Source organism: Limulus polyphemus, unplaced genomic scaffold, assembly GCF_000517525.1.
Source record: "Limulus polyphemus unplaced genomic scaffold, Limulus_polyphemus-2.1.2 Scaffold55, whole genome shotgun sequence".
Taxonomy (NCBI): Eukaryota; Metazoa; Arthropoda; class Merostomata; order Xiphosura; family Limulidae; genus Limulus; species Limulus polyphemus.
In genome coordinates, this window is record NW_013665665.1 from 118,594 (window position 1) to 135,070 (window position 16,477).

Here is a 16,477-nt window from a genome sequence, read left to right on the forward strand (position 1 = left end):
TTCATGAAATAGTAGTTCAATAAAATTTTGAACGTGAGTCAACAAACGAGATGACATGGCCTTTTACCTTTGACACTTCTCAAAAGGGTTAAGAAGCTTATGTTCTAGTTATGAAAATGTGATTACCTGCATTTGTAAATTTTAAATAACATTCTCATTTTTAATCTGAGGATAACACTATATAAAGCATGCCCTTGAGAAATATTTTTATATAGATGCATTCTTAAATTTGGAGTTGACATATGTCAATTTATGATTACTTTGCTCTAAAAATAAGCTCAATAAAAAAATTATGCAGACGAAGTGGCAAGTTCAGGCCTTAAAAAAATCATGTTTACTTGTTTATGGTTTCTATCACATTTCTTTGTAATCATTCCATTACACATTTCAGGTGTGTGTTAAAACAATATTTAAGATCTTTTGTCTATTACAAATCAAGAGGCAGAATAACTTCTTAATGTGGTATGCAAATTTTTTCTCAGTATATGAGATATCTTGTTACACAAGTTTCAGCAGATGCTATTTTAGATCTTGTTCCTAGAACAGCAAAGGATATGGTTGGAAATGTGAATAATCAAGAGCACTTGAGTATCAGCATTGGTTTCAAAACCTGGTGTGAATTGAGGTTCCCAATTTCAAGCCTTAGCAAGGGCACATTTAACATTTTGATAAGTTATAGATTTAGTAAAAGTGGGAAGTCTTCAGTTGCATATTTACTTTTGGTGAAAAGAGCAGAATTCTGAGATTTATTCATAAAAAGTTTGAATATAAGAATAAGAATATTACTATGATCCTGTTATTCCTGTATGAGGCTGATAAAGTTTCATTTAAAACACTACATGTATGTGCAACATTTGTTCTCTTTCAACAATATAAATTATAGACAACAAGCAACCATTTGTAAAGACAGCCATGTAAAGATTTCACCTGCCCTAGCAGCTTCAGTTGTCTGGCTTATAGGTTTACCCATTAGAGCAATCCATTAAGTTCAGTTGTAAATGACATCATAAATAAGGCAAGATGAGATGTTTGTGTCATTAAATATTCTAATAATTAATAAGTAGTTTTGTTTTTATATCAAATCTTTATCTTTGAAGTTATTTCCAGAAAAAATTTTGAAACTAGAAGGGAAAGAAGTTTGAGTTTTTTTCTTATAATGGAATTTTTTTTTTTTTGCTGTTGTATTTGACATGTGCCATTGCTAATTTCTAAGACTGTTATACTGATGTTCAACATTAAAGGGTGCACCAGCAAGAAATCCTTTGTTCATAAAGGTAACAAACAGAAGAGACTTATGTTTTCCAAAACCAAAAATATTATGCAACAGGTATGTGTAAAACGAATACTTTGGTCTGATGAGTCAAAGCTTGAGAATTTTGAAACTCTTAGATGACAGTTCATTTGTTGCAGGATTGGAAAGAAATGAAAGGAAATTGTCTGCATCCTTCAGTTAAGGATGGTGGAGGTAGCATCCAAGAATGGGGCTTTTTAAATATAATTCAACTTGGTGAACATAACACTATCGATGGAGTCCTGGATTTTGCTCAATATAGACAAATACTTATTAACCATGCTGTTCCTTTTAGACACCATTTAGCAGGAAATTGTTTTTTTTCAGTATGTTAATAATCCTTAACATCACTGAATGAGATAAAGAAGTGTCTCTATAGAAAGGAAACATAAAACCTTTGCATGCTTGGTGTGGCCATCTCAGAACTCTCCATTGTTGAATGTATTTGGGAATATCTTGATTGAGAAAAGTAGCAAAAGCATCCAATCAAAGGAGGAACTCAGGGTGGTACTTCAATATGCCTGAAATTTCTTTTTTTTTTTTTTTATTGAGTATCTCCAAAAGCTTGAAGAAAGCATTCCTCAATGTTTCAGGGAAGGATTTCAGCTAAAAGTGGTCACACATAGTATTAAAGAAATAAATTTTAATTTGCTTTCCATTCATTTGTTTTGCCTTCAGACATTATGAAATTCTGAAATATCTGCACTAAAAGGTACTTGGTATGTTTGAATTTAAAATACATTGTACTTAGAGGCCTCTAATTTATGCCTTGTACTGTATATACCCACACAAATGTGTGTGTGCGGGTCTAGGCGAACTACTTGTAACTGATTGTGACAAAATATTCTACAAACATTGTACATTGTTAATGTGTTAAACTTCAAATTAAGTTTTCTTTGTTCCCATTAAATCCATCTCTAAACTGTATAAACTTATCTCAAGTTGTTTGTCTTTTAATTGAATAAAATTTCTTTAGCTTTTCAACAGATATAATTTAAAACATAAGTCGTTTCTTAATTCACAAACAAATGGAATGATTTTTTTAATGTTTACAGAAACTATAAAAAAACTCTTAAGCCTATATATTTGTTCTACTATTATATGATAGTCTAACTAATGCTCTATCCAATCATAATTAAACTTTCCTTATAGCTGCTTTCAAAGCTTTTTTTTTTTATTATTGAATGACCAAACCACTTGATGTAGCACTGTCACAAAGTTTCAGCCAAGGCCTGTACAAAAAATCACAGAAACATTTCAAAATCAAGAAATTATAATATGTTCTCAAGGGTTGATAGGTTCTGAGTAAAAATAATTATTGTTTGAGATGACCAGAATAATTACACAAAAAAATGATGTGTTGCAGAAATGAAAATATGAAACCCTATTTTTTATCTTTGTGAATTACCCTAACTAAATGTCAAGAAGTGACAGAATATTGATTCTAAAATATTTTGAGTTAAAATTGTTGAAATATAATTAGAATTAACATATAAAATTTACTTTTAAAATTTGTCAAGTGACAAAAAATATAAAATGCTGGAGGAAACTGTCTTTGGACTTCAGACACAATAAGTTGGAATTAAGCTACTTTTTTAATCTAAAACTTTGTACTTTAAAATGTATTATACAGGTAATGCAACTGTATTGTTTACATTTAAAAACAATAAAAGACTTATTTATTTATCAGTCACCTTTTATTTTGTTTTTAAGTTAAATAATGCAGTGTACATATTTCCATATTTGTTATTCCAGATAATTCATATTGTTTTACATTTTATAAGCAAGTTTATGACAGTTTTAGACTCTTAAGTGTATTATCTGTAACTACACAGTTATTTAAATGCTTTGTAACCAACTAAAGGATATGAATTATCATAAGTGATTTTATTTATTAGGCAAACAAGCATGTAGCCTAAGTAAAACAAATTTTTTTTGACATTTTTCAAGTAGCCTAGATGTAAAGTTGAATGACAATTAGAAAAATGTCAATGTATTTTGTAAGATAAAACTTTCAATAGTTATAACATTATCTTACAAAGTTTGAAAATCATTAGGGGATGAATTAGAATAAAACAAGGAAGTCTATTCAGAGATATTGTATTATTATGTTAACAAGTAACAACATGTTTAACTTCTCCATTCTAGCTGTAGTAGTGTTTCATTTTTACAATGATGGTATGAAAGCTAGCTGTGTAATACTATAACCAAACAATATAAAGTCTTGACTTGTATAATTATACCACTTGCATTTTTACTTAATTTAAACATCAACAATACAAAAAACATCTAACTTTTAAACAATTAAAAATCATTTCAGAAACAAGTCTGCATTATAACTTAAGACTTGAAGATGTCCTAAACAATACTTTGATGAAAACAAATCCCTAATTCTAGATACATTGTTAGTATATTTGGGAAAAGCCAAGGCATGGAAACTTACCTTGGCAACAATTAATTGATGATCATGTTGTATGGGCTCAGAACTAATCAGTTATTGGCTAAGGCCTTTACAAGACTCTGTGTTGATTTCAGAAAACCTCTATCTTTTATAATAATTAATAACACAATGTAATAACAAAATTGACATGTAATGTTTCTTTTTGGTACTTTATGGTAGTGTAAAGACATCTGGCTGTTTTTTATTAATTTCTAAAAAAAATTGAAGAGGAGGGGAGTTGGGCACAACCTATATGTGCATTTATTTATATAACATTAAATAATAATGTTATAAGCTTCTGAAAAATGAGTAGAGGGGTTTAACCCTCCTGTACCTCTCCCCTAGATTCATGCCAGGTTATACAGCATTAAATGACACCGTTATTAATTTATTTAAAAAAATGGGTGGAAGAGATTTGGCTTTCCTGGATTTCCTTAGATGTGCACTTGTACAACATGAAAAAAAATACAATTAATTTCTGGAAACAAATGGAAAGGGGTCCATTCTCCCTGGATCCATCTCCTGTATCTGCACCTTATTATACAGTTGCCTAATTTTAAATTAGAAACTTATGACAGTATAAAAATTAGTAAATTTAACTTTGTGCTTAACAAAAAACAAATATAATGGATATATATTGATTACTTGGGTAGTTGGAATAACTGGAAACCCTAATTAGTTGATTATTTTCATGACAGTTGATTTACTCTTGATTTTAGTTGAAATAATTGTAAATGGTAATGATCAGAAACACTAATTTCAATTAGTTGATTATTTTCATGAAATTAATCAGTTAGTTTACAATACATTAATCAATATTATTATTATTAGTCACAGGTAATTGGTTATATTGAATAATTTGCCCAGCTTTAAATACAGGTGTACAGGATTCTGTATTTTTAACTATCCATATGATATTGTTTCTTTATGAAATATAATTTTTTACTTTTTTATCCTGCAGAAACCGCACAAACAGAGTTCAAGTTAGTAATGTGCCCAATCATGTACAGTTAGAGGAGATTAAAAGACTATTGTCAACATTTGGCAATGTTCATCAGTGTGACCAAGGTTTGTAAACTTTGTATAGAGTGTAAAAGAATAGTGGTCTGTGGCTTAAATGTATTTCTATAGTTATAATAAGTTATTTTTTGTCATAATTGAAAAATGCTTGCTAATTGCAGTGTAATGATATTATGTAAAATAAAGAAGTGCAGTAAATTAACCAAAACATTCAAGAATAGATATACTGAACATTCGTTTAAATCCTCTTCAAACTATAACTGGGCAGTTAGTGGTATTTGGTAATACATTAATCAATGGCCCCATTACTGAATTAGTACAATGTTCCTCAAATTGTAGTAAGTTACAAACACAAAAAAGTGTCCTTCTAATCAGCAGTTCAAAATTGGTGACGGTGACAGATAGCCTTATTAGTTTCTATATAAAAAAAAGACAGAGTGAGCAAGTCCAGTTTGGTGGCAATGGGAATTGAACTCCAGACCTTGAATCACGAGCCTCTAATGAATCCTCAGACTTGGAGTAGAAAAAACAAGTTGTAAGACAGCATAGATTGTCCATTATCTAGCTTTGTATTTAACAGCAAATATAATAAGTTTTCAATTAGTTGATTATTTCATAATAATCAATGTAATTGAAATTTCAATTAGTCGATTGTTGGAATAATTGTAAACCATAATTTCAGTTGATTATTTTTATGACAACCGACTTAATCGTGATATCTGTCAATTAGTTTACATGACACTAATTGGTATAAGCAATGCTCTTAGGTAATTGATTAATCGATTAAATTTCCCAGCTCTAATTCAAACATAATTGGTATTAAAACTAATTAATAATGTGAAGTATTGTTACAAAGCTAGAAATTTGTAACGTGCAATATTAGTTTCAAAATTAATATTATTCTGATAAAGGTATAAAAATGTGTGTCTCTTGAATCTGTATTTGTGATAGCAAATAGAATCAAATGTCAGTTCTACAGTTCTAATGAAATTAACTGCTTATACCAAAATTTATTATTATTATTTTTTTTTTACATAATAATGAGTGACTTATGATTTGGTAAGTATCTGATTGCTTGTGTGTGAACCTGAAATATAAATGAAATAATTCGTGTAGAGGAATGGAAACCTGTTATTTTTTGTTTTTTACTATCTTGAATATACATGTATTTAACATTTCATGTCTTCATATATATATATATATATATAACAATTTTGTTATATACATATTTAAAAGATAAACTGCACTAAAAAATAAAAGTTACATAGAAGTGTAATTTGAAATTCCCAAAAGTGGGTCATCAGTTATAACACACAACAAAGGTTTACAAATGTGTATAAATAAAAGTATGTAACAAAAGTAAGAAGGTAATTTTACCTGAAAGTAATAAGTGAGAAATAAACATAGACTAAACTTAAATACCCTAAGCAAGCTTGCTCTTTATTTCCTTTTGTAATGTGTATGTTTGGACTTCTGACAACTGACACCTGTGTAATTTTTACACTGCATAGTGCATGTTCTATTTTAACTCGTATTTAAACTCAACCTATCAGTTAAGAAAGCCACGCATTGCAACTTATGGGTTGTTTTCTTATTTTTGTGTTCATGTTTATTTATCTATATATATATTTTTTAAACTTTTTTGTAAGTTATAGAATTTATTTTTTGTCTTAAATAAAGCGTGCATGTGAGAGTGTGATAGAAAGTTCTTAACTCTTTTGCATTGGATAAGTCAAAGTGTACATGTCACAGACTTGTATTCAAAATTCATTTAAATTACTGTATTATCAATATATATATAAATAAACTTGACATCAAAACTTAGTTGGTAGATCAAATTTTAATATTATTGCAGTTTTAATTTTATAAGGAAATAAAAAACAACAACTCGATCTCCCCTAGTATGTGTCTTCCCTCTTCTTTAATGTATTTACTCTCCCTCTGAAAAGTTTGGAATTCAACATAAATTACTCATTATAATATAGAAATGAATAAAAACCTTTTTACCCGAGTGCTTTTGAAAGGTCCATTTTCTATTCATTTGTATCAAGACTTATTTGTAGAAAGCCAAAATAATTATGATAGTTATGGGACATATTCTGCTTTTGCATTTTATTATTCTGTGTTCTTTAGAGCATTATTTTGTTGAATAAAAAAATAATGCTCCAAAAAAACACAGAATTTATTAAATAAAAAAATATTTATTGCAGTAGTACCATTAGTATATTAAAAAAAAAAAGTAGGATTAAGTGTCATCAACAGTCGACAGCAAAAAGAACAACACCCAGGGAAGTATGTTATTTCTTATTTTTCATGTGTATTCTTTATTTATTAATATAAAAGTAAGTAAAATGTAAAAATTAGAAAATTTTTAGGTTAGATAAGATTAGACTAGGTAATATAAAGAATAATAATAATAACAAAATTTTTCATGAAGTAAGCTCACCAGCATTTAGCAAGTAGCCTGTGTGTTATGTGATTTGATAGGGTAACATGACCTGCATGTTTGCCGATTAATTTCAAATTTTATGGTGGGAATATTTGTTTAGAGGTGGTTCAAAATGCAATAAAACAATAAAGTTTAAGTATATACAGATGTTTAAGCTATTTGGGATAAACAAATCAAGTTTTATGTTACAATTTGAAGTCATTCTAGAAAGAAAAAAGGTTAATTTAGATTTATTTCAATTTTTTTTTTATGTGGTTAGGAGTTTAGTCCAATTGACCAACCTCACGTTGAGTTAAGGTAGGAAAAATAACAAATGAAATATAAAGACTTTATGGAAAAAAAAATGATATTTATTTAGGAGATTTTGGGGAATATGCAAACAAAACTTTAGAATTTTCAGATGAATAAAAGTATTTTTAAATTTAATATGAAATTCACTTTGCACTCAGTGCAATCAACACACTGACACCATACCATTAAACAGAAAGTTTTAGTTAAAATACTTTATTAATTTTTTTTTATATATATACAAAAGGCTTTTAAAGTTTACTGAAAGCTTGCAAACTTTTGTGAAGATACAAGAAGTACTTCCAGAGTTGTAGCATGTATACTACCACGGTTATGTGGTTACAAGGTTCTGTAAAATACAGGTTCTTGTCCTGACGGGGTTAATGTGCTTGTTTGCAAGTTTCCTTTATTCTGTAAACATATCAACTAAATACTAATTTTATTTTTCTTATAATTAGAATGACAAGGACATATTAAGTTACTCTCTTGACAAAAATGTACACATTATGGACTTTAATTTGAGTTATAAATGTAAGCATAAAGTTTGTTAATATGTTGTGGGCTTTTAGTTTATTCTTCAGCAAAAAAAATCATACGACTTCCTGAGTTATTAAAGAAAGGTTATATAAAGTTAACTGTACTCATTATATGCTTATAATTCAATATTTAAAATAGTTTCTGCATACCAAACAAATTAAATTTAAAATAAATTATAGTAGTGTATCCTAGCCAGCCGAAGAAACTGGTATTGAATGAAAGGTCCTGTTGGCACTGGATATAACAGATAGGGTGTGGCTGACATATTACTTTTCTTTCATTTGAAAGTTCTTATTAATAATCAGTGTAGATTAAAAATGCTGAAACAAATTTAAAAAAAATTTGAACCAGATATTGGTGGGTGAAACTGTGGTATTCATAGACTATAATAAACAATGATAAAAAATAAACAATAAAAAGTAGGGGGGAAAAAATATATATACAAGTAGAAAAATGCAAAGTTCATAAAATAAATTAGAATTTTAGAGAAAAAAAATCACCTTTAAAAACTATGGTAATAGTTTATTAACTTGGCAATGTTTCAAGCAAATGCTCTTTTTCAAGCCAGAATCAAGCCTGTATATTGAAAAACATCATGAATTTCCCCTAGCGTGACCCATGTGATACATTTTCTTATAACATGTCATCTTCTCTATTTTATCCACCTCACTTTGAAAAAAGCACAAAACTAAATGTAAATTACTCTATAAAATCATCATTGCTCAAACAAACCATTATTTTTATAGTTTTTAATTTTGTTTTCTACAGAGCTATTGAATAGAAAATCAGACCCTTCCTGCCACACCTACATCTCACATCCTCTCTTTCAGAATACGTTAATAGTTCTCTCTTACATTAAATTATATATTACTTATAACCAATAGAAAATCAAGGTTTTCATCTATCAAATGACGTATTGTATAACGTAATGTTCTGAACGGTTAAATGTCAATTTCATCGTTTCCATGGGAAAGTTAACGACTAGCTTGGATGAATTTGTAACAAATCTTGTCGCATAGTTAAAAAGCTAGAAAAATTGTGAGAGGTAAGGGAATTTGTCTGCTTTTTGCATGTTATTAGTCAATATACTTTGGTGCATTTTTTAATTAAATAAAAATTAAGTGCATTACTATCATTAGTATAAAAAATTAGGGTTGACTCTCTTTGACAAACGAGAGCAAGAAAGAAGAAGATTGTTTAAGTATTTTATTTCTTGTTTTTCCTGTTTATTCTATATGTCTAATTATAAAAGTAACTAAAATGTAAAAATAGGGATCCTTTCAGGTTAGCTAAGATTAGATAGGTAAAATAAATAAAATAATAATAAAAATGTTTCACAAGTCTCGCACATGAGCAGCTTGTAGTAGCTAGTAGGTAATGTAATTTGTTAGCATAACGTGAGCAGCATGTTTCCTGAGTGATTTACAATTTATAATGGAATGGTTAATAGTTAGACATGGTTCAAAGGGCAATAAAACAATAAAATGTAATTATAAATAGATGTACACTGTTACAAACTTATCTTCTTATGATAAATGAATGTAGTTTAATGTTACAATTTAAAGTCATTCTAGAAGGAAGAAAAGGGTAATTTAGATTTATTTTGATTTTTTTGTTGTTGTTACAAGGTTCATCAAACTGACTGATTCCATTTTAGATAGGGTAGAGAAAATAACAGATAAACTATCAGGATTTAGTGAAAAAAAAAATGTTTGAAATGCATTCAGGAGGTTTTTGGAGATTACACAAGGGAAATTTGAGATTTTTGAGATTAGGAAAAGTATTTTTAATTTTAACATTAAAATTGCTTTGCACACAGACTATTTAAAACATATACTCAATATATTAATGGACAAATCTTTATTTTGTCTTATTAAAAGTACCTCACTAAAAAAATATGATATTTTGTATGTGAAAGACTTGTAATGTTAACTGAAAGACTGCCAAATTGTGTGAAGGTATGCACACTGTATTGAAAGTTAGAAGTATTAAATCTATAAAGACTAAATAAGTACAAAAAGGTCACGTGGTTGGTCAAATTGACCAAGCCGTGCTGAGAGAGTTAACTGACAGGCTTGTTTCTGGCTTGAAAAAGAGTGTTTGCTCAAAATGTCATAAAATATATAGATACACATACATTCATAATAATGTCATAATATGACAAGAAAGTTAACATTTAAAGTTTTAGTACATAAAGTTTAAATTGACTTACAGATGGTTGTGTAGGTTATTACAGGTATGTATTTTTAAGAGTACCATATTTTATTTTAGCCTTTAAAACCCTTTATTCCTGATGCCAAAAGACCCAAAAGTTTGTAATTTTAAGCAATGATTGTATTGTGAAATGTTAATAACATATTTTGCCTTTTATTAAAGTATTTGTTGTAAATATGTAATACATTGAAATGTTAACAAACCTTCCCTTAGGCTTTTTACAAGTTGTATAGTATAAAAGGCCTACGTCCTTTTAGATATTCATTCAGAAATTAAACAGAAAAATTTAATTAATCTAATCTAATAAACTGGGTAAAATAAAATTAACATGGATGAAATTAGAATTCCTTTTCTTGCAGGACCAGCAAAGTCAGAAAATAGCTACAGTGTTTTTGTAACATATGAAACACAGGACCAAGCTCAGCAGTAAGTGTATAACCATTCATTTAATGTTGCAAAATTCTATGAGAAATATGTTTATTTAGCAAATCTGAATAATTTTTAACCCATTCTAGACGGGTCACGGGTGAAAGGCCATGTCATCTCGTTTGTTGACTCACAGTCAAAATATTATTGAACTACTATTTCATGAACTATTTCAGTAACTTTGGTATCAAACTGTAGATTATAATTCAAATTTTAGTACTAGGTATTACTCAATTTCTTAATTTAAAAGTAAGTATTAAAAAAACACAGATAAACATTGAATTTTGTGTGTCATGTGGTATGTTGAATGCAGCACTGGTTCAAATTGGATGCTTGTGAAGTCAAAATACTTTATAGTTTTGTACGAATTAGAAACTCAAATTACCACTATTGACAAGCTAGAATATAAAATAAGAGCCTCTTATCTTTTCAGTTTGCTAAGATATTTTTCACATAATAAACATAGTGGTACCCGTCTCACCTTCTTACATTTTTGGAAATGCTCCCTTATAAACACTTACTTTTATATATGACATGAATAACCAATCGGAAGCTCAGAATGTCCACATAGTGGTTTTCTCAACTGTTTTAATGGCTTGGTGCTATTTCTTTCTTTTGAACCAATATTTCAACGAGGTAGGGTGTGTCTGTAGCCTGCTTGAAATTTCATATTTTTTTAGACCTAAATATAGCTTAGTTATTACATTTGATAAATTATAGTGGAATTCTATAATATTAATGTAGTAATTTATGATTTTTTTAGTTATTGAAATGTATATATAAAACTTAAAAAAATATTTTGTTTCATATCCTGCAAGTGCAAATGTTTTAAAGGCTTAGCCACCTACGTTAAGCAGGAACTAAGTACAAAGGTCATAACTAGAAGAGATAATTGTTTGCTTTACTTCTTTATTTACTGTTCTGTGTTTTAGGAAAAATAACTTTAATAATTTATTTCAAAATAGCCGCGTCGTTGTAATTTCTGTATTGTTATCCAGGCACGTGTGAAAAGTCAATATAATAAAAAGAATAAATATATAATGTTATGAGATTTAAGCTATTTAGTCTAAACATTTATGTTTTTGTGTTATAATCTGTGTTCATTCTAGAATGAAAGAGGCATAATATATATTTATTTCCTAATGTTTTATGGTGATTGTGAGATCGGTCAAATCTACCGAACCCGTACAGAGATTAATTGTGAAAAAAACAGATAAAATATAAAGTATTTTTGTAAGAAATGTTTGATAACTATTTGGACACTATTAAGATTTTGCATGTGAAATTTCATAATTTTGTAGATATAGTCTACTCAGCGAGTGAAAGACATTGCTTTCATTGACATACTTTGCACAATGTACAAAGTTGCAGCAGCATTCCTATGGGTAGAATAGGTATTATCTACATAGAGAAAAATAAAAAACAAAGGTAACTAGAAAGAAAATAACTCGAATGACTTTCTGGACCATGTGTTTATGCAAAAACTGCATAGAATCAACTTAAATGAAAAAAATTCAAAATTCCAAAATATTTAATATGCCTGCATACCACACACTGTTATATTATTTGTTCTTGTACCTTGAAAGATCTATTCTTTTTAGACTTTATCATTTTTAGTGTATAAAAGATTAGTCTTTTCTTCTTTGTCATACCTAAATTTAAACAGACTGGTATGTTTAATTTAAATGTTAATTATTATTTTTACTGCACAGAATTTTTGAAGAGATGGTTTTAAGATATTCAAAATATCTTGTTTTAAATTTATTTTTATGTGTTTCCTGCATGGTTTAAAAACTATGAATTTTTGTAGAGCTTTTGCACAGTTGAATGGATATGAAATTGGTGGCTCACCACTCAGAGTAGACTTTATTATGAATCAAACTCGAGATACTTGGAATGGTCGTGGGGGTGGACGTGCGACACATCAATCTCCTCACTCAGGGAACTCTGCAGCTCCTATGTGGTCATCAGATTTTCCTCTCAGGTATCCAATACTTAGCTATAAAGAGACAAACTTTAATTTTTATTTATCTGATAGTGAAATAATTAAAAACTGTTTGTAACAATTTGTTAATTATTGTCTTGTTTTTAATGTAAAATTTCTATATCTTACTTAGTTGCACTTAGTTTGGATAGACTTATTTTAGATTGTATGAAAATACAATGTAGATATGGCAGTTGTTTTTATACAAATGCTGTGAAAAGTTTCCCAAGAAAGGTGTTCATCTAAATTTTTAAAACTTTTCATACCATGCATTTATTAGTTCAAGTTTCATAATTGTTTTATACATTGTTGTCATAGATAGTAGCCCATACAATCATCTAAATCTAATTATTAATTAGTAACTAATTAATTAAATGTTTAGTTAACCAGTATGGCTCTGTACTTTGTCAGGAATTTGGGGATTTAAAAAAACATAAAATGACCTCATCATCTTTCTCCATGAATATAAACAATATAACATAATTTTTAAAAGACCTGAGGTTAAATTATCTATTAACCCTTTTTATATGGATCACAGGTAAAAGGCCATGCCATCTTTTTTCTTGACTTACATTCAAAATTTTAGTACTATGTATCACTGAATTTCTTAATCTAAAAGTAAATATTAAAAAAAGACAGATAAAAATCGATCTTTTGTGTATCACGTGGTATGTTTGATGTAGCACTGGTTCAAATTAGATGTTTGTGAAGTCAAAATACCAAGTCTATTGTTTCATATGAATTAGAATATAAAATAAGAAGGTCTTATCTTTTCTATTTGCTAAGATATTGCTCATGTAATAAACATAGTGGCACTCCCTCTCACCTCCCATATTTGGAAATGCTCCCTTATAAACACTTACTTCTATTTATGACATGAACAACCAATTGAAGCTCAGAATTTCCCTCTAATGGTTTTCTAAGCCTTTCTAATGTACTTAGCATCATTTCTTTTACTTTAGTCTGCACAAAATTTCATATTTTTTAGACCCAAATAAAGCTTAGTTACTATGTTTGATAAATTATTGTAGTATTCATAGTATTGATGCAGTAATTTATGATTTCTTAGTTATTCAAAAGTACATATAAAACCTAAAAAAAGTTTTGTTTCATGTCCTCCACGTGCAAAATTTATAAAGGCTTAGCAACCTATGTCAAGCAGCAACCGAGTATAATGGTCGTAACTAGAAGAGATAATTATTTGCTTCACTTCTTTATTTACTGTTCTATGTTTTAGGAAAAATAACTTTAAGAGCTTATTTCAAAATAGTAATAACCTATATTCATATATAATGTATAATAATTGAAATGTGGCTGTATTTTACAAAATACTAGTCTACTAAAACACAGCTAAGATAAGTTACTTCGAATAGACCAAAGGTCAGTTTTATGTTATTTGATACGATAGCATGAGTGCATGTGAGCCACGTCATTGTAACTTCTGTGTTGTTAGCCAGGCACGGGTGAAAGGTCAATATAATAAAGATATATAAATGTATAATGTTATGAGATTGAAGCTATTTAGTCTGAACATTTATGATTTTGTGTTATAATTTTGTTCATTTTTAGAATGAAAGATGCATAATTTATGTTTATTTCCTAATTTGTTATGGTGTTTGCGAGATTGGTCAAATTAACCAAACCTGTACAGAAATTAATTACTGCAAATAACAGATAAAATATAAAGTATTTTCTTAAGAAATGTTTGATAACTATTTGGACATTATAAAGATTTTGCAAGTGAAATTTTGAAAATTTCTAATGCATAAAAGTATTTTTAATGTTAAGATGAAAATTACTTTGCACAATAGATAGGCAAGATGTGAAAAGAAAAAAAAAGGCATGAGAGAAACAATGCTTTACAAACCTTAAGACTAAATTAGATATTTTGCGTATGAAAACATTGTAACATTTGCTGATAAACTGCCAAATTTCGTTAACATTTGCTTACTAATTGAAAAGTTATAGCATGAAAACTATAACAATAATTTGTAGTTTTAATTTATCAAATGATGTGTTGTTTGCCTTGCAGAGAATTGTTTATTTTGCTTCCAGTTCAAACTTTATTCCAACAGAAAACACATCAATGAGGTTAGCTGAATTTTTAATGGCTCTTGCACATAGTTAGAAAGCCAGAAAAATTTTGGTAGTTACAGGACATTGTCTGTTTTTTAATGTTGTTATTCTGTGTTTTTTGTGCATTATTTAATTAAATAAAAAAATATTTAATGCAGTAATACCATTAGTATAAAAAGTAGGCTTAAGTTTCATAGACAGTGGACAGCAAAAGTACTAATTTCTTGTTTCTCATGTGTATTCTTTATTTATTAGTATAAAAATAATTAAAACTTTAGAATTAGAAACATTTTAAGTTAGATTAGGTAAAATAAAAAATATTAATAATAAAAGTTTTCATGAGGTGTACTTTTGAGCAACTTGCAAGTAGCCTGTGCATTATGTAATTCGATCTGGTAATGTGAGCATCACATTTGTCAAGTTGTTTACAGATTTTGTGGTGAGAATATTAGTTAGACACAGTTCAAAGACAATAAAAGAATAAAATTGAAATGTAAACACATGTATACACTTACGAGTTTAAAGCTATTTAGGATAAACAAATGTAGTTTCATGTTACAATTTGAAGTCATTTTAGAAAGAAAAAATGTAATTTAGATTTTTTTTTATATTTTATTTTTGGTAGTTTTAAGATAAGTCAAATTGACCATCTTTGTATAAAGTTAGGGTAGAGAAAATAACAGGTAAAATGTAAAGTTTTGCTGAGAAAAATGTTTAAAATTTATTTAGGAGGTTTTAGAGATTATGCAAATGAAATTTGAGATTTTTGAGATAAAAGTGTTTTTAATCTTAACATGAAAATTACTTTGCACTCGGAGTAGTTAACACTTTGACTCCTTTATTCAAGGAGCCATTTTTAGTAAAAATACTACATTAAAAACTAATCTTTTGTCCACAAATGACTCTTAATGTTTACTGAAAGCTTGCAAAATTTCATGAAGATATACAAAACATTAAGTTATAGTATGAAAAATTTAAAGGCCAATTTGGGGTCAGTTTTTAGGTTGAATTGTCTGAGCCTGTAGCAAGAGAGTTGACTATTTTATATAAATATAATAACCAACTAGCACAATTTGGAAGAAACTTAATAATGTTGACACTTTACATGGTGTAATTGCAAGTGTATCTATAACAGTTGTAGTAAATGGTCAGATAACATCACACATTCATTAATTTTAAGTAACAAATATCTATACTGACTTTAACTATTTTCACATTAAATCATCTGTTATTACTCAAGTACAAAAGTTTCATTGGCCAAAGACAAAAATAGTAAAGGAACTGTTGCCTTATTACTTACAACAACAAATAATACTTCAAATCAAACTTATCTTGAAACAAGTGGTTTCTGTTTATCCTGAATATAGGCTTTATTATGCATAGGCTCTAATGTCTATGGAAAGTAAAATCAGGCATTAACATCTATGTCTGTAAGATTTTGTCATTTAAAAAATGTGTTTAACTATTTTAGATTTTTCCCCATTTTAAAGACATACAATTTCATTAGATTCTAAACTATTATAATTTACATTTCTCTTAAAAATACGATAAACACTTAAGCCTCAAATAGTTAAAACATAAAATTTATTAGATTAGTATATAAACTGTTTTTAATACACACATCATTTATTTTATTTTCTTTAACTAAAATATAGTCATAGATTGACTTCCCTATTATAATTTATGACCTAAACTGTAAAGCAAGAATGTATTCACACCAAAATTATAAACTAAAAGAAACTTTATTTTTAA

At 28.1% G+C, this 16,477-nt stretch overlaps 1 protein-coding gene across 1 annotated transcript in view; it reads left to right on the plus strand.

The window, feature by feature from the left end:
• Positions 1 to 16,477, plus strand: part of LOC106463706 (insulin-like growth factor 2 mRNA-binding protein 1) — a 61,473-nt gene that overhangs the window by 3,986 nt on the left and 41,010 nt on the right. Inside the window, exons 3-5 of the mRNA XM_013923771.2 lie at positions 4,693 to 4,799; positions 10,599 to 10,665; positions 12,476 to 12,649. Coding sequence (XP_013779225.1) covers positions 4,693 to 4,799; positions 10,599 to 10,665; positions 12,476 to 12,649 — 348 coding nt within the window. The remainder of the gene's footprint in view (positions 1 to 4,692; positions 4,800 to 10,598; positions 10,666 to 12,475; positions 12,650 to 16,477) is intronic.